Genomic DNA, 18,466 nt, shown 5'->3' with positions numbered 1-18,466 from the left:
TTGGTCTTCTGGAAAGTATGTTCATTTACTGTATATGTACTCAATACTTGGTAGAGGCTCCTTTTGCTTTAATTACTGCCTCATTTCGGCGTGGCATGGAGGTGATCAGTCTGTGGCACTGCTGAGGTGGTATTAAAACCCAGGTTTCTTAGACAGTGGCCTTCAGCTCATCTGCATTTTTTGGTCTCTTGTTTCTCATTTTCCTCTTGACAATACCACAGATTCGCTATGGGGTTCTGGTCTGGTGAGTTTGCTGGCCAGTCACCACACCAACACCATGGTCATTGAACCAACCTTTAGTGCTTTGGGAAGGGTGGGCAGGTGCCAAATCCTGCTGGAAAATGAAATCACCATCTTCATAAAGCTGGTCAGCAGAGGGAAGCATGAAGCACTCTAACACGTCCTGGTAGACGGCTGTGCTTACCTTGGACCTGATAAAACACAGTGGACCAACACCAGCAGATGACATGACTCCCCAAACCACCACTGACTGTGCAAAGTAGACCTCAAACAACTTGAATTCTGTGCCTCTCCTCTCTTCTTCTTCCAGACTCTGGGATTTAGATTTCCAAGTGAAATGCAAATGAAATGCAAAATTTTCTTTCCTTTCTTTTGAAAAGATGGCTTTGGCCCACTAAGCAAAAGTCCAGTCCTTTTTGTCCTTTGCGCAGGTAAGACACCTCTGACGTTGTCTCTGGTTCAGGAGCTGCTCGACATGAGGAACGCATCAGCTGTAGCATATGGATACGTCTGTGCGTGGAGGCTCTTAAAGCATTGACTCCAGCTGCAGTCCACTTTCTGTGAATCTCCCCAAATTCTGCTTCGTTTCACCTTTTTCTACCACATTATTTCCTTCCATTCAACTTTCCATGAATGTGCTTGGATACAGAAGTCTGTGAACAGCAGCTTCTTTAGCGATGACCTTTTGTGTCTCATCTTCCATGTGCAGGGTGTCAATGATCGTCTTTTGGACAACTGTCAAGTCAGCAGTCTTCCCCATGATTGTGGAGCCTGAACCAGACTGAGACACCATTTAAAGGCTCAGGGAACCTTTGCAGGTGTTTGGATTTAATAAGCTGATTAGAGTGAGACGCCACGAGTGTACAATATTCGACTTTTTAACAATATTCTAATTTTCAGAGATACAGAATTTTGGGTTTTTATTAGCTGTAAACTAAAATCATAATAATTGAAAGAAATAAGCAAAACACTTGAAATATATCGGTCTGTGTGTGATGAATCTATATAATATACATGTTTCACTTTTTGTATTATATTACTAAATTAAATCAACTTTTTAATTATATATATATATATATAAAGAGAGAGAGAGAGAGAGAGAGAGAGAGAGAGAGAGAGAGAGAGAGAGAGATGTATTCTATAATTGGAGTACAATCACAATCACCTTTAAAACAGTCCCCTTGCACAGCATTACAGCGCCCCCAGCGTTCCGGCACAGGATACGTGTCCTAGAAATCTTTTCAAAGTGTGTCATGAAGAGCTGCAGTTAACAATTCTTTTGATTAATCGGACGATTATTTTTCCTCGATTAATCGGATAGAAGAATTGTTGTAAAATTATGTTTTGTTTATTATAACTATATAAAACCCAGGGTATTTTTGTATAAAAGTGGACTTATAAAATGCCAAATCCACATTTTGAGAGTATCGATCTTTATTTTAGACATTTGAACGCTTATAGTAGCTGCTTGTTGACCAGTGCATGGGGGATTTTTCGTTTGCAAATTCACTTATGCTGGGTTTTTTCCTTCTGTAAAAAAAACAAAAAAAAACAAAACAGCATTTAAATATGCAACGGGAAGCAATTTGTGTAAATCAACATTTGTATTGTATTTTGCAGATGCCACGTTGACTGCTATGTAAAAAAAAAAAACCTTATATAAAATATAACATTGTTTTGACAATTTTTGTTTACAAAAATACAGACATTTTGTTCAGTTGTGAATATATAAGCATCTAGAAGATATAATTTAGTTACAAATTAAATGATTGTTAACACTGAAATGATATCTACATAAACTAAATATACAAACATTAAAAACAAGCATTTGAACGTAGTAAAGCCGCAATAAATCACGTCTGAAAACAGAGAAGTTACTGTTGTAGTAGACACATGCTATAAAAAGAGAATGGAACGGAGAAAGGCAGCAAACAGACTTGATAAAAAAAGGATAAAATATACATTGGTGTATAAATACATAATTATTTGCTGAAAACCACAACAATGAGCAAAAATGTGATCGTTTACTGCTGCTGTTATTTGCTGTTTTTAGATTTTGTGTTTGTTCGCACTGTTTAATTGAATCCATCAAGTCGCGTGAGAACTGATTGTACAACCTGATGCTCGTGAGTCCTACCAGAACAGATCCAGCGCGACTGTCCCGAAGTTAACAAACTGTAACATTTTCACATGATGAGGATTCTACAGTTGTTGCTTACCGTGCTGATGTTTCGCCTTCATCCGTGACACCACTGTGTTTTCTTTTCACGTACTCGTGCTTCACTTTGGTACTTCCATCCAACACAAGCTCCGCTTTGTATGACCTGCAGGTACAGTTTTCTTTGTTGCGTTTAATATAAAATGCTCCAATGCCTTAGATGACTTGGGACGCACAATTTTTCCTGGTGCCGATTGACTCTGTACTGTCCGGCATTTTCACAAGAGGTAGTGTTATCTTGCCATTAAACAAACCTGTAACTTGAGCAGCCCAACTAATCTATAACGGCGTTCGTTGACAATTAATTTTATTATCGATTAATATCGATTTTATCGATTAGCTGTTGCAGCTCTAGTGTCAAGCACCTTCTGCAATTCGCGCCGGAAAGGTGTAAAATTCCAAGCTGGATCTTCATCTTCAGGAAGAGGGTGAAATCCGCAGAAACCAAATCTTTCGAGTAGAGCGGTTGCGGAAGCAAGATCATGTTGTTTCACGTGTGAGGAGAGCTCGGTGACAGGGTGCACACGTGGTCAGAATAGCACCAGTTGCACAGCCCCCGATGTACATAGGACAGGAAGCACTGACTTATGAAGGTTGGCGCTCCCTGTGACTGTGCGTGCAGCCTCGTGCTGCCTTCTGTTGGCGTGTTTGCACTTACAAGCAATTTGTTTCGGTGACAGAAGCTTCCAGTTGCAATTTTTGAATACTTTTTTATAAAAATAAATGCAAAAACACAAGGATAAAAAAGTGTGAAGTTTCCAGTTGCACATTTTTTTTTTTAAATGAAGCAAAAAAAATATTTAAATCACATCATCGACATGGATGACGGACTTTTTTTCCTTTTCGACCACTTGATAAACTGCAATGTCCTGCGTGCTGAGACGTCCTCTCACCCACTTTCAATAAGCACTTTATCCTGGTCAGGGTCGCAGACACGAGGAGAACATGTACAGAAACTCGGTACAGACAGTAATCCCCAGATCAGGATCAAATCAGGGATGCTGGAGCTGCGAGTCAGAAAAGTGACCCACTATATCACCGGTTCACCATCAGTAATCTTGTATAATAAAATATGAAAAAAAAATCTACGCTTTTTTATTTTTATTATTATTTTTTTTTATAAACCCGGAAAAATTCGTATTGCTTGTAAAATTGTGCATTCTTGATGTTCAAAAAAAGAAATTTTCTACAAAGTGATATTACAATAGTGCATTTGTTTATTCAATTCATTTACAACAGAGGCTATAAAAAATACCCCTTTGTATATTTGCAATTGTTTCTCGTCCTTCAGTCTATTTTCAGATTGATTGGGAGAACGGAATATTAAGCCTCTTACAGGATTACAGCAGCTGTCTGGTATTGGGGGAGATGTGAGGAGACATGTGGATGTGACCTCTGAATAAATTAACCTGTTCGCAGGTGTGTGTGTGTGTGTGTGTGTGTGTGTGTGTGTGTGTGTGTGTGTGTGTGTGTTTACAAGATTAAACAGTTTTTAAACATCAGCAGGTCCAAAGTATGAATCACATCAGAAAAATGTTTAACATGCTGAAGACCAACAGAGGATAACTCAGGAAGAATCTTTCTCCTCAAGCAATCTGGTTACTGAGTGAATACACTTGAGATAGTTTACACACATATTATTTACATTTCAACTCATGAACTTCCGATCAAAAGTCCAACATCTGAACCATTGAACCACGAGTTCTTCTCCAAACACAAATCTGGAGCCACATAATTCGTTTGCATGAAGTCAGATGCGTTTGCATGAAATTCTCTCTTCACTTGAACTTGGAGAGCCAATTCAATTCTATTCAATTTCAATTCAATTCTATTATGTTAAATTCTATTCGATTCCATTTTATTTCTATAGCACTTTAAACAATGGACATTATCTCAAAGCAGCTTTACAGAATGTACGAATTATACAAAAAAAATTCATTTATATTTAACTTGATGTGTATTTATCCCCAGTGAACAAACCTGGGGCAACTGTGGTGAGGAAAAACTCTCTTAGATGAAGAAGGTATGAGGAAGAAACCTTGAGAGGAACCAGACTCAAAAGGGAAATCTCATTCTTATTCAATCATTAAAACATCACAAACACCGGAGAGTGAGAAATATCATGAGCTCCAGAGAGTGTGATTATGACTAATGTCCTTTCTACAGTCTTCTCCAGACAGTTGGAGTTGTGAAACCAGGAGCTCCTAAGCAGTAAAATAGCTCAACATCTGAAATCATTATATATTCAACACCAACTCCTCCATGCCAGAGCATTTAAATGTTTGATGATTGAGAAACTGCACGTGTAGATGTTTATTTTTAAGATTGATTAAGAAGTTGTTTATCCTCGAAATCCAATGTCTGCAAACGTAATAAAGTGGGATCCAGCTGGAGTTGGTACAGCTCTAGATGGCTCGGGATCCTTGTGGGGGTCTTCATCTTCTCTTTGAAGGTCAGAAATCTTCATTAAGGTGGGACGAAATGGTGCTGGCACATCTTTGGATGGTTTGGGATGTTTGTGGAATCAGCATTTTCTTTTTAAGAGTCCAAAATGTCCATGAGATTTGACACAATGGAAGCTGGCGCAACCTCTGGATGCCTCTGGGTGGGTAGAAAAAGAGAAGCAGTTGAGAGGAATTAGAGTGGCTGCTGTTCATGATATTAACAAGTGTGCAACATAGAACACAGTATGTTCATATGTGACGAGAAACCAATAAAAAAAAAATCACATGCAGTGAGAAACAAACAACCTCAAACTGCAAGTAATGTCAGTTGGAGGTCATTTCCTGTCAGAAATAATCCCATGTCAAAGTTTTTGTATAAATGAATAGCATGGACCTGCACAGTCACTTTATAAACCTTAAACATCAGGGTTTCTCTCAGGGTTCACTAGATTTAGTAATACACAATAAATGTTAAGCAATTCCAATTTGATGCAAATAACCCTTTCACAATCCAAGGCTTTTTGGTGTTGGTGCAATATGTCGTACGTGCAGCTACAAAAATCCCCTGTGAGGAAAACAACAGCTCTGTTGCGCAGGGTCAGGGACGCCATATGCGCTCAGATGTGGCAGATTCTCGTTTCACTGATACTCATCACCTAATTAAATTTAAATCCCATTTGTTCCTGGGCTGAAGTTACTTTAAAACCAGATAATATATAAGGCCTCGTCATACAATACACACATCAAGTGAAGCAGATCAAACTGATAATCAGCAGCCGAATGTGACTAAACACCCGTCCCGTGTTTGAGAGTAAGTTGACGTAATGGATTCAGAGTAAGAAATCTTAGTGAAGGATCAGTTTGATGTGATTCTATTCCTCCATTATCTCTGGATTTGGGTTTTTAATTCATAAAGGCTCAGTGTTCATGAGGCAGATGAGATGATTCTAATCATATATATATATATATACATGAAGACAAAGTTTTATGGGTTTGTAATATTTGGTTGGAAGGAAGAAAAAAGGTGAACGAATGTAATTATAGAAATGGAAGGCGTCAATTGTTTCCTGCGTCTAAAATGTCAGATTTGGCCCTACAAAATCAACCAAGGAAACTGTTTTTTATAAAGTTTCTAATTATTAATTAATTATTTAATGAAGTAAAATGGTAATACAGTACTGTATACATAAAATAGCATTTTTGGGGTGGCGTCAGTTCATCGCGGTTTTTCGTTTATCGCAGGCGGTATCAGAACGTAACCACCACGATACATGGGGGATTACTGCATATGAGAGTTCTTGGTACTCGTCACCAGGGTGTCACCACACATGCTGGACACTATCTGAGCCAAACAAGTTTATCTTAGTCTCATCAAACCACAGGACATGGTTCATTCTCAATTCATTCTCCTTCTGGGATGAAGTCCGTGCAAACCGACTTGTTGCAGTGTGCGGCGTGTGGTCTGAGCACTGATGAGTGGACCTTCTGCAACCTCTAAAGAAATACATCACTCATGCGGCTGTTTTTTGCACCTGTCGCACAGCACGAGGACTCGACTTCTTTGGTCGACCCTTGCGAGGCCCGTTCCGGGTAGAAAAGGCCATGTTTCATTTCTATAATATTGTCCCCTGAGAACATTTAATAAAATGGTTGCTGAAATGTGAGGGGTGCATTTACTTTTGTTAGATACTGTATATAAGCCTTAACTTTTGCAGTTTATGTTAGTGTTCAATGACTGGTGTCTATATTTAAATTTATCTGCATCTACCTCTGTAAGAACTACACTATATATGGAAAAAATTGGGGGCACCTGACTTTTCCAGTCATATGTGGTTCTTCACCAAACGGTTACCACAAACCTGGAGGCACACAATTGGATTGGACTTCTTTGGATGCAGTAGCATGAAATATTTTATTCGTTGGAAAAATGTTCCAGCATGACAATGTCCCTGTGCACAAAGCCAGCTCCATAAAGATCTGCTTTACATTGTTTGGAGGACATGGAGGATCTCCTGCCATATAGTTCTAAAGCTTTTGAACACCTTTGGGATGAATGTGATTACTGACAGCACCCAAGGCCTCGTCAGCTCACTGGTGTGAACAGACACCTGAGACTAAACATAAAGGTCCACTGGATGATGGGAAACACAGTTTTTACTGTTAACTCAGTGCATAGGATGGAAGTGAAGGCCCCTGGTATAACTGAAGGACAGATGTGCTACTTAGTTTGATGAGTTCATGTTTTGCACAATAAATATTTACCCTGAGAAGTCCACTAATCTCGTCTTTCAAAACTCCTTCAACATCTGTTTGTTTTGGCCTAGACAAACACACACACACACACACACACACACACACACACACACACACGCGAGAAAGAGGGTGCTTAGCATTTTAATTATCCCTCAAACCGTCAACTCCACGTGCTCTATCATCTGTGCCGTTGATTGGCATAGCTTATCCATCTTTTCCTCACCCCCTCTCTATTAAAACTAGGCCAGCTGCAAATCTGTTTATCTGCACGTGTTAGCATGTGAGAGACTGTTTACATGGTACAAGCTTAACCGATTCCTCTCAGATTCGAGACACAACCTCCTCAACAGTCTTCTCTCTTAAATGTCTCGGAGTCTTTCAGAGAGACTTTTCCTGTAGGTGTTTGTTTTTTTGTGGGGTTATATTTCTGCACTGGGTCCTGATTTATCGGGCAAAAAAGAATGAGAAAGATTCCACAGAGCAGCTGGATGAAATTCGGTCCGGCCGGGAGAGGCTCGTACGACTGGATGGCAGGATCGTCGACACCGCCTCCTGAGGAAAAACAACTGCAGGTAAAAACACATTGATTTCCAACAATAAACGAAAACAAATTTACAAGTAATAACAGGAAATTAGGACATGGAAATGGAAAATTGCACAATGACCAAATGAGAATGTAAAAATTGGAAGGGAAAAAAGTAAAAAATTTCATCTTGTGTCTTTCATTGGTTGAGTGTCCATCTTTCTATTTAAACATTAGTTGTTTTTGGTTTTTTTTGCGAATGTCGGTGCTGTTTAATAAATTTTACGCTACAACGTTTAAAGACGTGTTATTCAACTGTTTGCCTCTAACTTTGTAGTAACATTTTGCTGGGAAAGGTCAGATGTCCCAATACTTTTGTCCATAGAATGTATCTTTAGGCAGTTCCTGTATTTACAGTTGTGGCACAACATCCTCAGGTTTCCTGTTACGAAAACTTTCTGATAGCAAAAATATTGTTTTTTAACAGTTCGCACGTTTGAAAAGTTGAACAGGGTTTCTGTGGCATCTAAAAGTGTAAAAAAAAAAAAGTCAAATATTAAAAAATCTAAATTTTAGGCTTTAAAAAGTCTCCTATTTGTTCTAAGTCTTAAATAATTTGAAACAGGTCTTCATTTTCTGATGTACATGTACCTCTAACGCTCATTGAAATACTCCTACAGCACTTCAGATTGTTTTTGTTTGTTAGTTTTCGTTGTCAACATGCTCTTGTTTCACATTATTCTCATCCTTATCCTGACACATTTAGAGGATTTGGCAGATGCCCCATTATCCAGAGTGGCTTGAGGTCTCCATCAATAAATACTTTGTGACGCTGGTTCATTAGGACACAGATTAAGACCATCATCAGTCTAAAACCCTGTTAGAATGAAAATAGGTTTTTGTACCCTAAGAGATAAAGAGATAGTAGATGGTAGAGGATGGAGGGATGAGTGGAGCAGTGATAGAGGATGAAGGGATGAATAGAGCAGTGATAGAGGATGGAGAGACAAGTGGCGCAGTGGTAGAGGATGGTGGAATGAGTGGAGCAGTGATAGAGGATGGAGGGATGAATGGAGCAGTAATAGAGGATGGAGGAATGAATAGAGCAGTGATAGAGGATGGAGGGATGAGTGGAGCAGTGATAGAGGATGGAGAGACAAGTGGCGCAGTGGTAGAGGATGGTGGAATGAGTGGAGCAGTGATAGAGGATGGAGGGATGAATGGAGCAGTAATAGAGGATGGAGGATGAGTGGAGCAGTGATAGAGGATGGAGGATGAGTGGAGCAGTGATAGAGGATGGAGGGATGAGGAGCAGTTTTAGAGGATGGAGGGATGAGTGGAGCAGTAATAGAGGATGGAGGGATGAGTGGAGCAGTTTCAGAGGATGGAGGGATAAGTGGAGCAGTAATAGAGGATGGAGGATGAGTGGAGCAGTAATAGAGGATGGAGGATGAGTGGAGCAGTTTTAGAGGATGGAGGATGAGTGGAGCAGTGATAGAGGATGGAGGATGAGTGGAGCAGTGGTAGAGGATGGAGGGATGAGTGGAGCAGTGGTAGAGGATGGAGGGATAAGTCGAGCAGTGGTAGAGGATGGAGAGAGAGAGAGAGCATGGTTCAGGGGTGAGATAAGAACTGTGAGGTAGCAGTTTGTGACAATTGCTTTCATGTGATATGGCAGGAAACTGATATTTTAATGAGAGCAGGTGAACCCACTTTTTTTGAAACTGAGAAGATCTGGACTATTTTTTTCCCGGAGATATGCAGAGGTGGAAGACGAGGTATTGTCCATGGTGCTAAAGAGTCCGGAAACACTTCACATATAAAAAAAGGGTTTTTTTATGAAATGCGGAATAATATTTGATTTGCATTGCAGTTCAACAACAGACCGTGTCATAAAGCAGCCTCGTGCGACGTAAAAACAGAAGCAACAAATTCAGTATCAAAGCTAAAACGCCATTTAAAAAGAGTAGATAAAGTGTAGAAGGTTGTGATATCGAAGAATCGAGCTTTATTTCAGCAGAAACAAATTCAGGTTCCATGGAAGGGCTCAAAAACACAGTAAATTTACAATCTTTTTGTACCCTTGTATATCTTTTTTTATTTTCCAGTCTTTTCCTCTTCCGACATCATTATCTTTAAATAACTATAAAAATTATGATATGCGTGATCCGCATATTTAATCTGGCACATGTTTTACACTGGATGCCCTTCCTAGCGCAACCCTCCTCATTTATCCGGGCTTGGGACCGCCACTAAGAGTACACTGGCTTGTGAAGTTGAAGAACTATAAAAATAGCAGTTTACATCGATCTCTATTTCATTTTAAAAAGTAATAAATAGTATCAAAAGTAGCATGTAGCTATCCAGGTCTTGGCCAGTCCAACATGGAGTTATCGCACTTACAGTAAACACCTGCTTTCCCACACTTTCAATGAAAGGGTTCATTCACACCCTTTAACCACTTGTTTGGTTATAGCAGGAAAGACCACTTGTTTTGGATATATAAGGAAAGACCACTTGTTTTGGATATACTGATTGCAAAAAAATCAAAAGGTGAAAAGTACAAGAAGGTTCAGCCAGTGCAAACAGTAAAAAAATAAAAAGAAGCCAAGCAGCTTCACAGAAATGAACAAATTAAGAATCAAAATTTTAAATTCAGAAATGTATATCTCTAATGAGTGAGCCAGAGGTGACGGTGGTCAGACAAAACGAGGAAGAAACCTTAAAAGGTCACGAGACTCTAGAGAGAACCCATCCTCATCTGGGTGGCATCTGGATATCCATTTATTACAGTTCCATTATTGTTGAGGTTTTTTAACCATTCACTCATGGAGAGAAAAACAGTGTAAAATTACAGTCCAAATTAATGTGCTTCTTTTTAAACATCTTATTCTACAATTGGGCTTCATTTGCTCTTATAAAGAGCTCCACTCTTGTTCCCCTAGATTTTGTGGAGATTTGTGGAGATTTCCTTCAGCCATGAAGGTGTTCGTAAATTCAGGTACTGATGTAGGTGAGATGAGGTGCTATCTACAGTATATCTACCAATGTTTACTTGGTAAACCGAATTTGGACTGGAGTTAATATCAACAGTCTACACTACAATGGCTCAAGACCACAGTTCCACATTTAAGTGCTTATAATCATTGAACTGAATTCCTCATCAATAGTGGAACTGTAATAAATGGACATTCAGGGATGAGAATGATTTCTTCTTGAGTCTGGTTCCTTTTAAGGTTTCCTTATAAAGTCTTAGGGAGTTATTCCTCACCACAGTCGCCATTGGGTTACTTATTAGGGACAAACAGTTATAACCGGTTTATTTCTATAAAGCTGCTTTGAGACAATGTCCACTTTTAAAAGCGCTTTACAAATAAAAATATAAACCTGCTCAGCTGCAGTTTTGGTTTACTGACCAGTAGGTTGTGCCAGAGAGCCACTCTGAAACCACCAAAGACTTTCTACCCTCAACAGCTCAGCTCTGTACTCATGTTCATTTCCTGCTTTCCTACAGGTCACTATTAATATTTATGAAATCTCATGCTCTTCTTCTTGGTCTTAAACGTTTGTACTGGTATAAAAAAAATCCCAATTGAACTCCTTTTCCTATATAATGTTTTTCATTTGGGGTCAAAAAAGAAAGGTCATCTGACTGAGATGAGTTAACCAGACAGATTTTAAAGGATTAGAGTCTAATCAAGCTGAAAAGCAGCATTATCTGATTAACATCCATGCAAAGTGAGATATGCCTTGATCAATCCTGGAGGACTGGAAGAGAAATGACTGAATGGGATATTATTTTAGTTTATTTATTGCTTTTATGTCTGTCTGACCTTTTCTTCTGAATAAATGAATCTTCCTACAGAACCGCTGCAGTGTCTGTTTACTGATTGAGCTATTTTATGAGTTGCTCAGTAGCTCCTGGTTCCATAACCTCAAATGACTGTAAAAGACTAAAGAAAGATTATTACTTATAATCTTACATTCCAGTGCTCATGTTAGTTCTCACTCTCCAGTGTTCTGTATTGTTTAAAGACTATAATCACACTCTTGATGTCTGGTTCCTCTCAAGGTTTCTTCCTCATAATATCTAAGGGAGTTTTTTCTTGCCACAGTCACCATGGCTGCTCATCAGGGATAAACACAGTTCGTTCACCTTAACTTTTTATTTCTAAAGCTGCTTTGAGACAATGTCTGTTGTGAAAAGCGGAATAGAAATAAACTTCCCTTATTGCTAAATCTGAACCCAAAGCAAAATTTTACCAGATCCTTCACATCCATTTTATACAAAACAGCAAAACATGAAAAAAAACATTGAGAAAATAGAGATTTTTCTCAAAAATTACGACTTTCTTCTCAAAATATTTAGAGTTTTCTCTTAAAATATTTCGATTTGTCTCTCAAAATAATTTAAAATTTTACGAATTGAAGTAATTTTTAGTTTATTCTCATAATATTTCAATTTTTTCTCATAATTTTTAGTTTATTCTCAAAATATTTCAACACTTCTAATTGTGAGTTAATTAAAATATTTTGACTCTATTCTCAAAATATTTCTTATTTGATTCTCATAATTTTCCATTTATTCTTAAAATATATCGACAATATTCTGGAAAACTTTCAACTTTATTCTCTTAAATATTTAGCATGCATTCTCATTCTCACAGCTTTAATCTTGTAATCTTACTGTAGATTCCGTATTCATGCTGTAACGTGCACTAAAACGATATCGTATTTTGGGGGCTTCAAAGATTTTCTGATTTGTGCAGAAATCGGTGCCAGATGTTAGATATGCTGTAAATTCAGGTACTTGACTTTCATGTGTCCTCCTTTGTTCTGTTCTTTACAGGGAGCTCCTGCAAAAGATTTTTGTAGTACACTCTTTATAGATTTCTTTACACTGAGAAATTAAGACTATTATCAGAATCGTGAGGAACTCGTAGTCTGTTCAGACTCTTTGCCTCTGCCAGGTGATACACACTGGGGATTTCAAAACAGTTTTCTAAACCACCAGAATCTTAATCTATACTAGACTTGTACAGTATCATACACATGTGCACTAATTCTGGGAAATCAGTGATTTATAATCTCACTTTCTGTTTCAAATCAATGATTACTGATTTCTATGCTTGGTTCTGGTTGTGTTAAGTGTAATCATGTCCTGTTGAGTCCAGTGTTGCTGTGCAGGGCCCAGATGTGTAAATGTGCCATGTGTTTGCTCTAAACCCCAAACTAATTCCTTGTATGGTCACTTGGCCAAAGATTCTGATTCCTAATGATAAAACTTGACCATTTTGGTTCCACATCAACAGCCTAAAGATTCATGAAGTTACTGAGCAACCTTCAGAACTTTGAGACTGGAATTATTATTATTAGTCTGCTACAATGGCTCAGGACTGTAGGTTGCTTTTAGGCACCATAACAATGATGGAACTGCAATGAATGGACATTCAGTGTTGAGGACAAAGTTCCCTTTTGAGTCTTGTTCCTCTCAAGGTTGCTTCCTCAGGGAGTTTGTCCTCAAAACAGTCGCCACTGGATCACTCATTAGGGATCAACTTACAATTATAAGGAACTTCTAAATACATACATCCTAATACATACATCCTAAAAGTGCTCTAAAAATAGAATTGAATCGATGCACCACTCCAAATCAATAACTCTTTATATCCTTCCATGCAGGGTTACCAGTGGAACGAGCTTTTAAGTGACCAGGATGCGAAGACTGAGCTTGTCCTCTACGTTGTGCTACCGTTGGTCTTGCTCTTCATCTTCTGTCTGACAGCCTTCGTTGTCTACCAGAGGTGCAGCTCACGCAACAAGCTCGGTTTGGCCAACATCATCGCTCTGGACCTTCAGGATGCGGACGGCGGCGCCGAGATCCTCGCCTCGCTCACGGCCAACGCCGAGCGCCTGAACAGCACCAGCTCGGACACGTCTGACGGCGTTTTCCTCATGGTCTACCTTCCGCCACCTTTTGAGGAAACCCTTACCAAGATCACCCGCGCCGCCAGCCTGACCAGCGGCAAAGATGTCGAATCCATAAAGATGGAAGATCTCGAGGCCAAACTGTGTCCTGAACTCAAATCCAGAGGGCAGTATGTGTAACGTGTTTCAAGAGAGGAAAACACTCCACTCTGAGACGGTGATGATCCAGGTACTTATCCAGGGAATAAAAAAAGTAAATCACTGTAGATCACATCTGTGTCGCCATCGTCATCAGATCATGTTTTTCTTTACTCTGCTAAAAAAGAAGGCTTTAACTTCTCGCAAAGGGACAAGAAAGACATTTATTTCATACCTCGCCAAACAAGTAGCGGCTAAAGATAAAGAGATGCGTGTTTAATTGGTGATCTTTAAAAGTGTGTTAAAGAAGATAAACGTATTGATAAAATTCACATTTAAGGTACATTAACACCAGTGTCTCCTCTGTGCTTGTGTATGTTCTGTGTAATCATCAAATACAATCATGTGGAATTTAAAATGAATGTTGTTTGTGTTGGTTTGTTGATTTTATTGATTTTTTTTTTTTTTGTAAATTAAGTTCTGAAAACATCAGCTCTAATATCATCATTTCATCAATCATCATTCAAACAAGTGGAACTGTCCCAGTGAGTTATTCTGTCCCCTGAATTTCCACTGATTGTAAAGTATTTCTAATAAATGTTTTTTTTATTAATCCTAATCTTATGAATTGTCTCAAACTTTCATATCCAAACACCAAAAAAAATGTTTGCAAATTTGGACACCTGGCCTGTGCTTCTTCCAGAAACTGTTATCAACACGGAGGCACACAATTGTACAGGACGTCTTTGGTTGCAGTTGCTGGAGGTTGAGCTGAGTTGGATATCGTATTTGCCGATAACTAATTAATCAACTGGAAACTGAATTTTTAAAAAAGCATAAAACTCCATGTAAAGTAGCTCTGATCTTATTACAAAAATATATATTTTTTAAATAGATCTGAATCATGAAAAGGAAATAAAAATGTATATAGTTAGTAATAAATATAATTCCATGAATAAATTATAAGTAATAAATATAATATTGCGGTCTCTGTGCAGCAACCCAGCAATACTTTTAGCAATCAACTATCGGTGCCGATTAATCGGTCGACCTCTAATTTTCCCTTTCGCTTGAACTACAAGACCCAAACCTGCTCCTGCATGACAATGCCCTTACGCACAAAACCAGCTTCATGAAGATCTGGACAAATTTTTCACACTGACCGCATCCCAGGCCTCCTCACCTCACCTCCGTCGGTACCTGACTCTACTAACTCACTTGTTTTTGAATAAAATCTCACAGAAATCTCCACAAAATCTAGTGGAACATCTTACCAGAAGAGTGGAGTTGATTATAAGAGCAAATGGAGACTTGTTTAAGTTCAGAGGTTAAAAAAACAGCACATTGCAATCTTATGGTCAGGTGTCTACAAACCTTATAGTCTATAAATTTATTTGTTATTTAAAGAAAAATTGGTTAAAAGACACACATAGAAACTTTCGCGTTTAGCCGACACCCTTTCAGAGCACCTTCCAGAGGTTTGTAAAGCAGGGTTTTTGCATGTTGCTTGGGTGAAGAGGAGGTCTGTCTTGTTTATTTGAAGGCAGTCAGTGACTCAGCAGTTTGAGGGAAAGTGGTTTCCTCCACCTCTACCAGAGCTAATGAAGCGATGCATGCAGACAAACTTTATATACAAAGCTATACGGTTGGTCCAGGTTATTAGTAGTTAGTTTATTATTTTTGTGAGACACGTCTGAAATAGATACTCGGTTTTTACTGATTGATTTCCTCACGGATTTAAGAATTGAAAAGTATTTGAAGTAAGAAATGAAATGTTTGTGGGAGACGGATAGAAGTAATAAAAGGCCTGAATATGATTTAGAACAAAAAAAAAAATCAATTATTTATCAATTAATGTTTATATACAACACCGCCTGCAAAAAAGTGTGGAAACACCTAAAATTTTATGGTTTTTATCTGATTCTATGATGTTTCTGAGATGATTTGGCCAAACAAATCTATAAATGTCCAGATGTTCCACTTTATTATAATTGAAAAGTCCTCCCTTAGCATGAGGAACAGCATGACACACTCTCAACATTCGGACACTTAGTTTCTACAAACGTTCAGCAAATTCTGAGTTTCTCCACAGAAACAACACGATTCCACACCCACCCGACCAGATTTGTCTCCTGCGGACTTCACCCTCTTCCCGAAGATGAAGATCTGGTTTAAAGGTCACCATTTTGACACCATTATGGAGATCCAGCTCAAATTGGACACGTTTTAAAAAGAAGGCCTCCAGGACACACTGCAGAAGTGGTAGAAAGTCTAGGAGCGCTGCATTACTGTGCATGGGGACTATTTTGAAGATGATTGTGTGTAAACGTAGATATATAAAGTACTTTCTTGTAAACAGAGCAAGTCTTAAAACCTTTCGATACCACCTCATACACCACCCCAATCTCCTAAACTGGGAATCAGAACTAGACCGTGGAGGATTTAAACAAGAAGGTGCAGGACAAACAAGTCCGAGCCATGAAGGCTACACTTCCTACAGAACTTAAAGTATCTGCTGCTTACATCCAGGCTTTGACAAGTCAGAGCTGTTTTTGGTGGTACAGGGAGGAACTACACAATATTACAGCCGATCAAAAGAACTCAATAATACATATAATAGCTTTGATAATATTGTGGTTCATGTCATGTTTTGTTGCAAACCAACAAATGAATGGAATGAAAAAAAAACCCTGATGATTCACAAACCCCATTGAAAACCACTGTTTTAAAAAATGCCTCAGTTCCTCCCTACAAACAGCACGAGAATCTGGATCCGATATCATATTCATGGAGGATTCATCTGTACACAGTTGCAACATGAAAAATATTTCAATCTCACAGCATTATGTTATTGCTGAAAACGATTCAGGACCTCATGAAATGCACTTTAGATATAAACCATAAACACGCAGACGTTACATTATGTCAGAAGCTGAAAGATTATAATGTACAATGGAATACTGAGTGCCACGACCTAAAAATATATACACATCATCCTCAATTGTAACAAACCTTTCAGTGTCTGAGTTTACCTGAGTTTACAACAAACAGCATGTCGAACAATCGGTTTTAACCTCATGACCTTCCCATGGAACACGATTTAGGGGGAAAAATGATTGATAAAAAAATTGAATGTATATATTGTCGCTGGTTATGTGATTTATATTTAGCATTTTACATTAAGTTTTTGTATTATATTACCACAAGCCTTAGTATTTTAAGAGTCATTTTTAGTTCTTTTTTATTCGTTTCAGAGTCCAGAAAAAAAATGTGTACCTTTTGAGTGCATGAGTTTTGTGTACTGGGGGTGAGGGTTTGGTGGGTTGGAATAATCCTCAAAATTTAAATCTCTATACTTTCTTTTTTTTTTTTTAGTTCCTACTTACTCACACTACTCATGCTGTTGTTTTCCCTTTCTTGTTTTCTTTCTTTTTTGCATTCTTAATTTTTTAATTATTCAAGATACTGAATTCTATATAACAAATATAAAAATAAAGAAATGCATTTATTTATTTATTACTAATTTCAATTACAAATGTATTACTATGCTTTTATTAAGAATTTTTTGTAAATTTTTTAATGATAATGGAAATACAAAATATATATATTTCGATGTACTTTTTGCCATTCTAACATGTTAGATTATAATTTTTTTGCTGATGCTTCAATGTGAGACTGTGATTATTTACTGTGTCGGTGTATATATATATATATATATATATATATATATATATATATATATATATATATATATATATATATATACAGGAGTGCAGAATTATTAGGCAAGTTGTATTTTTGAGGATTAATTTTATTTGAGGATTTAATTTGAACAACAACCATGTTCTCAATGAACACAAAAACTCATTAATATCAAAGCTGAATATTTTTGGAAGTAGTTTTAGTTTTAGCTATTTTAGGGGATATCTGTGTGTGCAGGTGACTATTACTGTGCATAATTATTAGGCAACTTAACAAAAACAAATTCATACCCATTTCAATTATTTATTTTACCAGTGAAACCAATATAACATCTCAACATTCACAAATATACATTTCTGACATTCAAAACCAAACAAAAACAAATCAGTGACCAATATAGCCACCTTTCTTTGCAAGGACACTCAAAAGCCTGCCATCCATGGATTCTGTCAGTGTTTTGATCTGTTCACCATCAACATTGCGTGCAGCAGCAACCACAGCCTCCCAGACACTGTTCAGAGAGGTGTACTGTTTTCCTCCTTGTAAATCGCACATTTGATGATGGACCACAGGTTCTCAATGGGGTTCAGATCAGGTGAACAAGGAGGCCATATCATTAGATTTTCTTCTTTTATACCCTTTCTTGCCAGCCACGCTGTGGAGTACTTGGGCGTGTGTGATGGAGCATTGTCCTGCATGAAAATCATGTTTTTCTTGAAGGATGCAGACTTCTTCCTGTACCACTGCTTGAAGAAGGTGTCTTCCAGAAACTGGCAGTAGGACTGGGAGTTCAGCTTGACTCCATCCTCAACCCGAAAAGGCCCCACAAGCTCATCTTTGATGATACCAGCCCAAACCAGTACTCCACCTCCACCTTGCTGGCGTCTGAGTCGGACTGGAGCTCTCTGCCCTTTACCAATCCAGCCACGGGCCCATCCATCTGGCCCATCAAGACTCACTCTCATTTCATCAGTCCATAAAACCTTAGAAAAATCAGTCTTGAGATATTTCTTGGCCCAG

The 18,466-nt window shown here is 38.2% G+C and overlaps 1 protein-coding gene across 1 annotated transcript; it reads left to right on the top strand.

The window, feature by feature from the left end:
- The first annotated feature begins 7,409 nt into the window (after positions 1-7,409).
- On the top strand, positions 7,410-14,355 carry LOC124378195 (small integral membrane protein 28-like). The gene is made up of 2 exons (XM_046837737.1): positions 7,410-7,727; positions 13,361-14,355. Exons 1-2 carry the CDS (start codon positions 7,617-7,619, stop codon positions 13,784-13,786), a joined length of 537 nt encoding a protein of 178 aa, XP_046693693.1. The 5' UTR covers positions 7,410-7,616; the 3' UTR covers positions 13,787-14,355.
- The last annotated feature ends 4,111 nt before the right edge of the window (positions 14,356-18,466 follow it).

Source organism: Silurus meridionalis, chromosome 24 (genome assembly GCF_014805685.1).
Source record: "Silurus meridionalis isolate SWU-2019-XX chromosome 24, ASM1480568v1, whole genome shotgun sequence".
Lineage (NCBI taxonomy): Eukaryota > Metazoa > Chordata > Actinopteri > Siluriformes > Siluridae > Silurus > Silurus meridionalis.
This window is presented reverse-complemented; position numbering and strand designations above follow the sequence as displayed.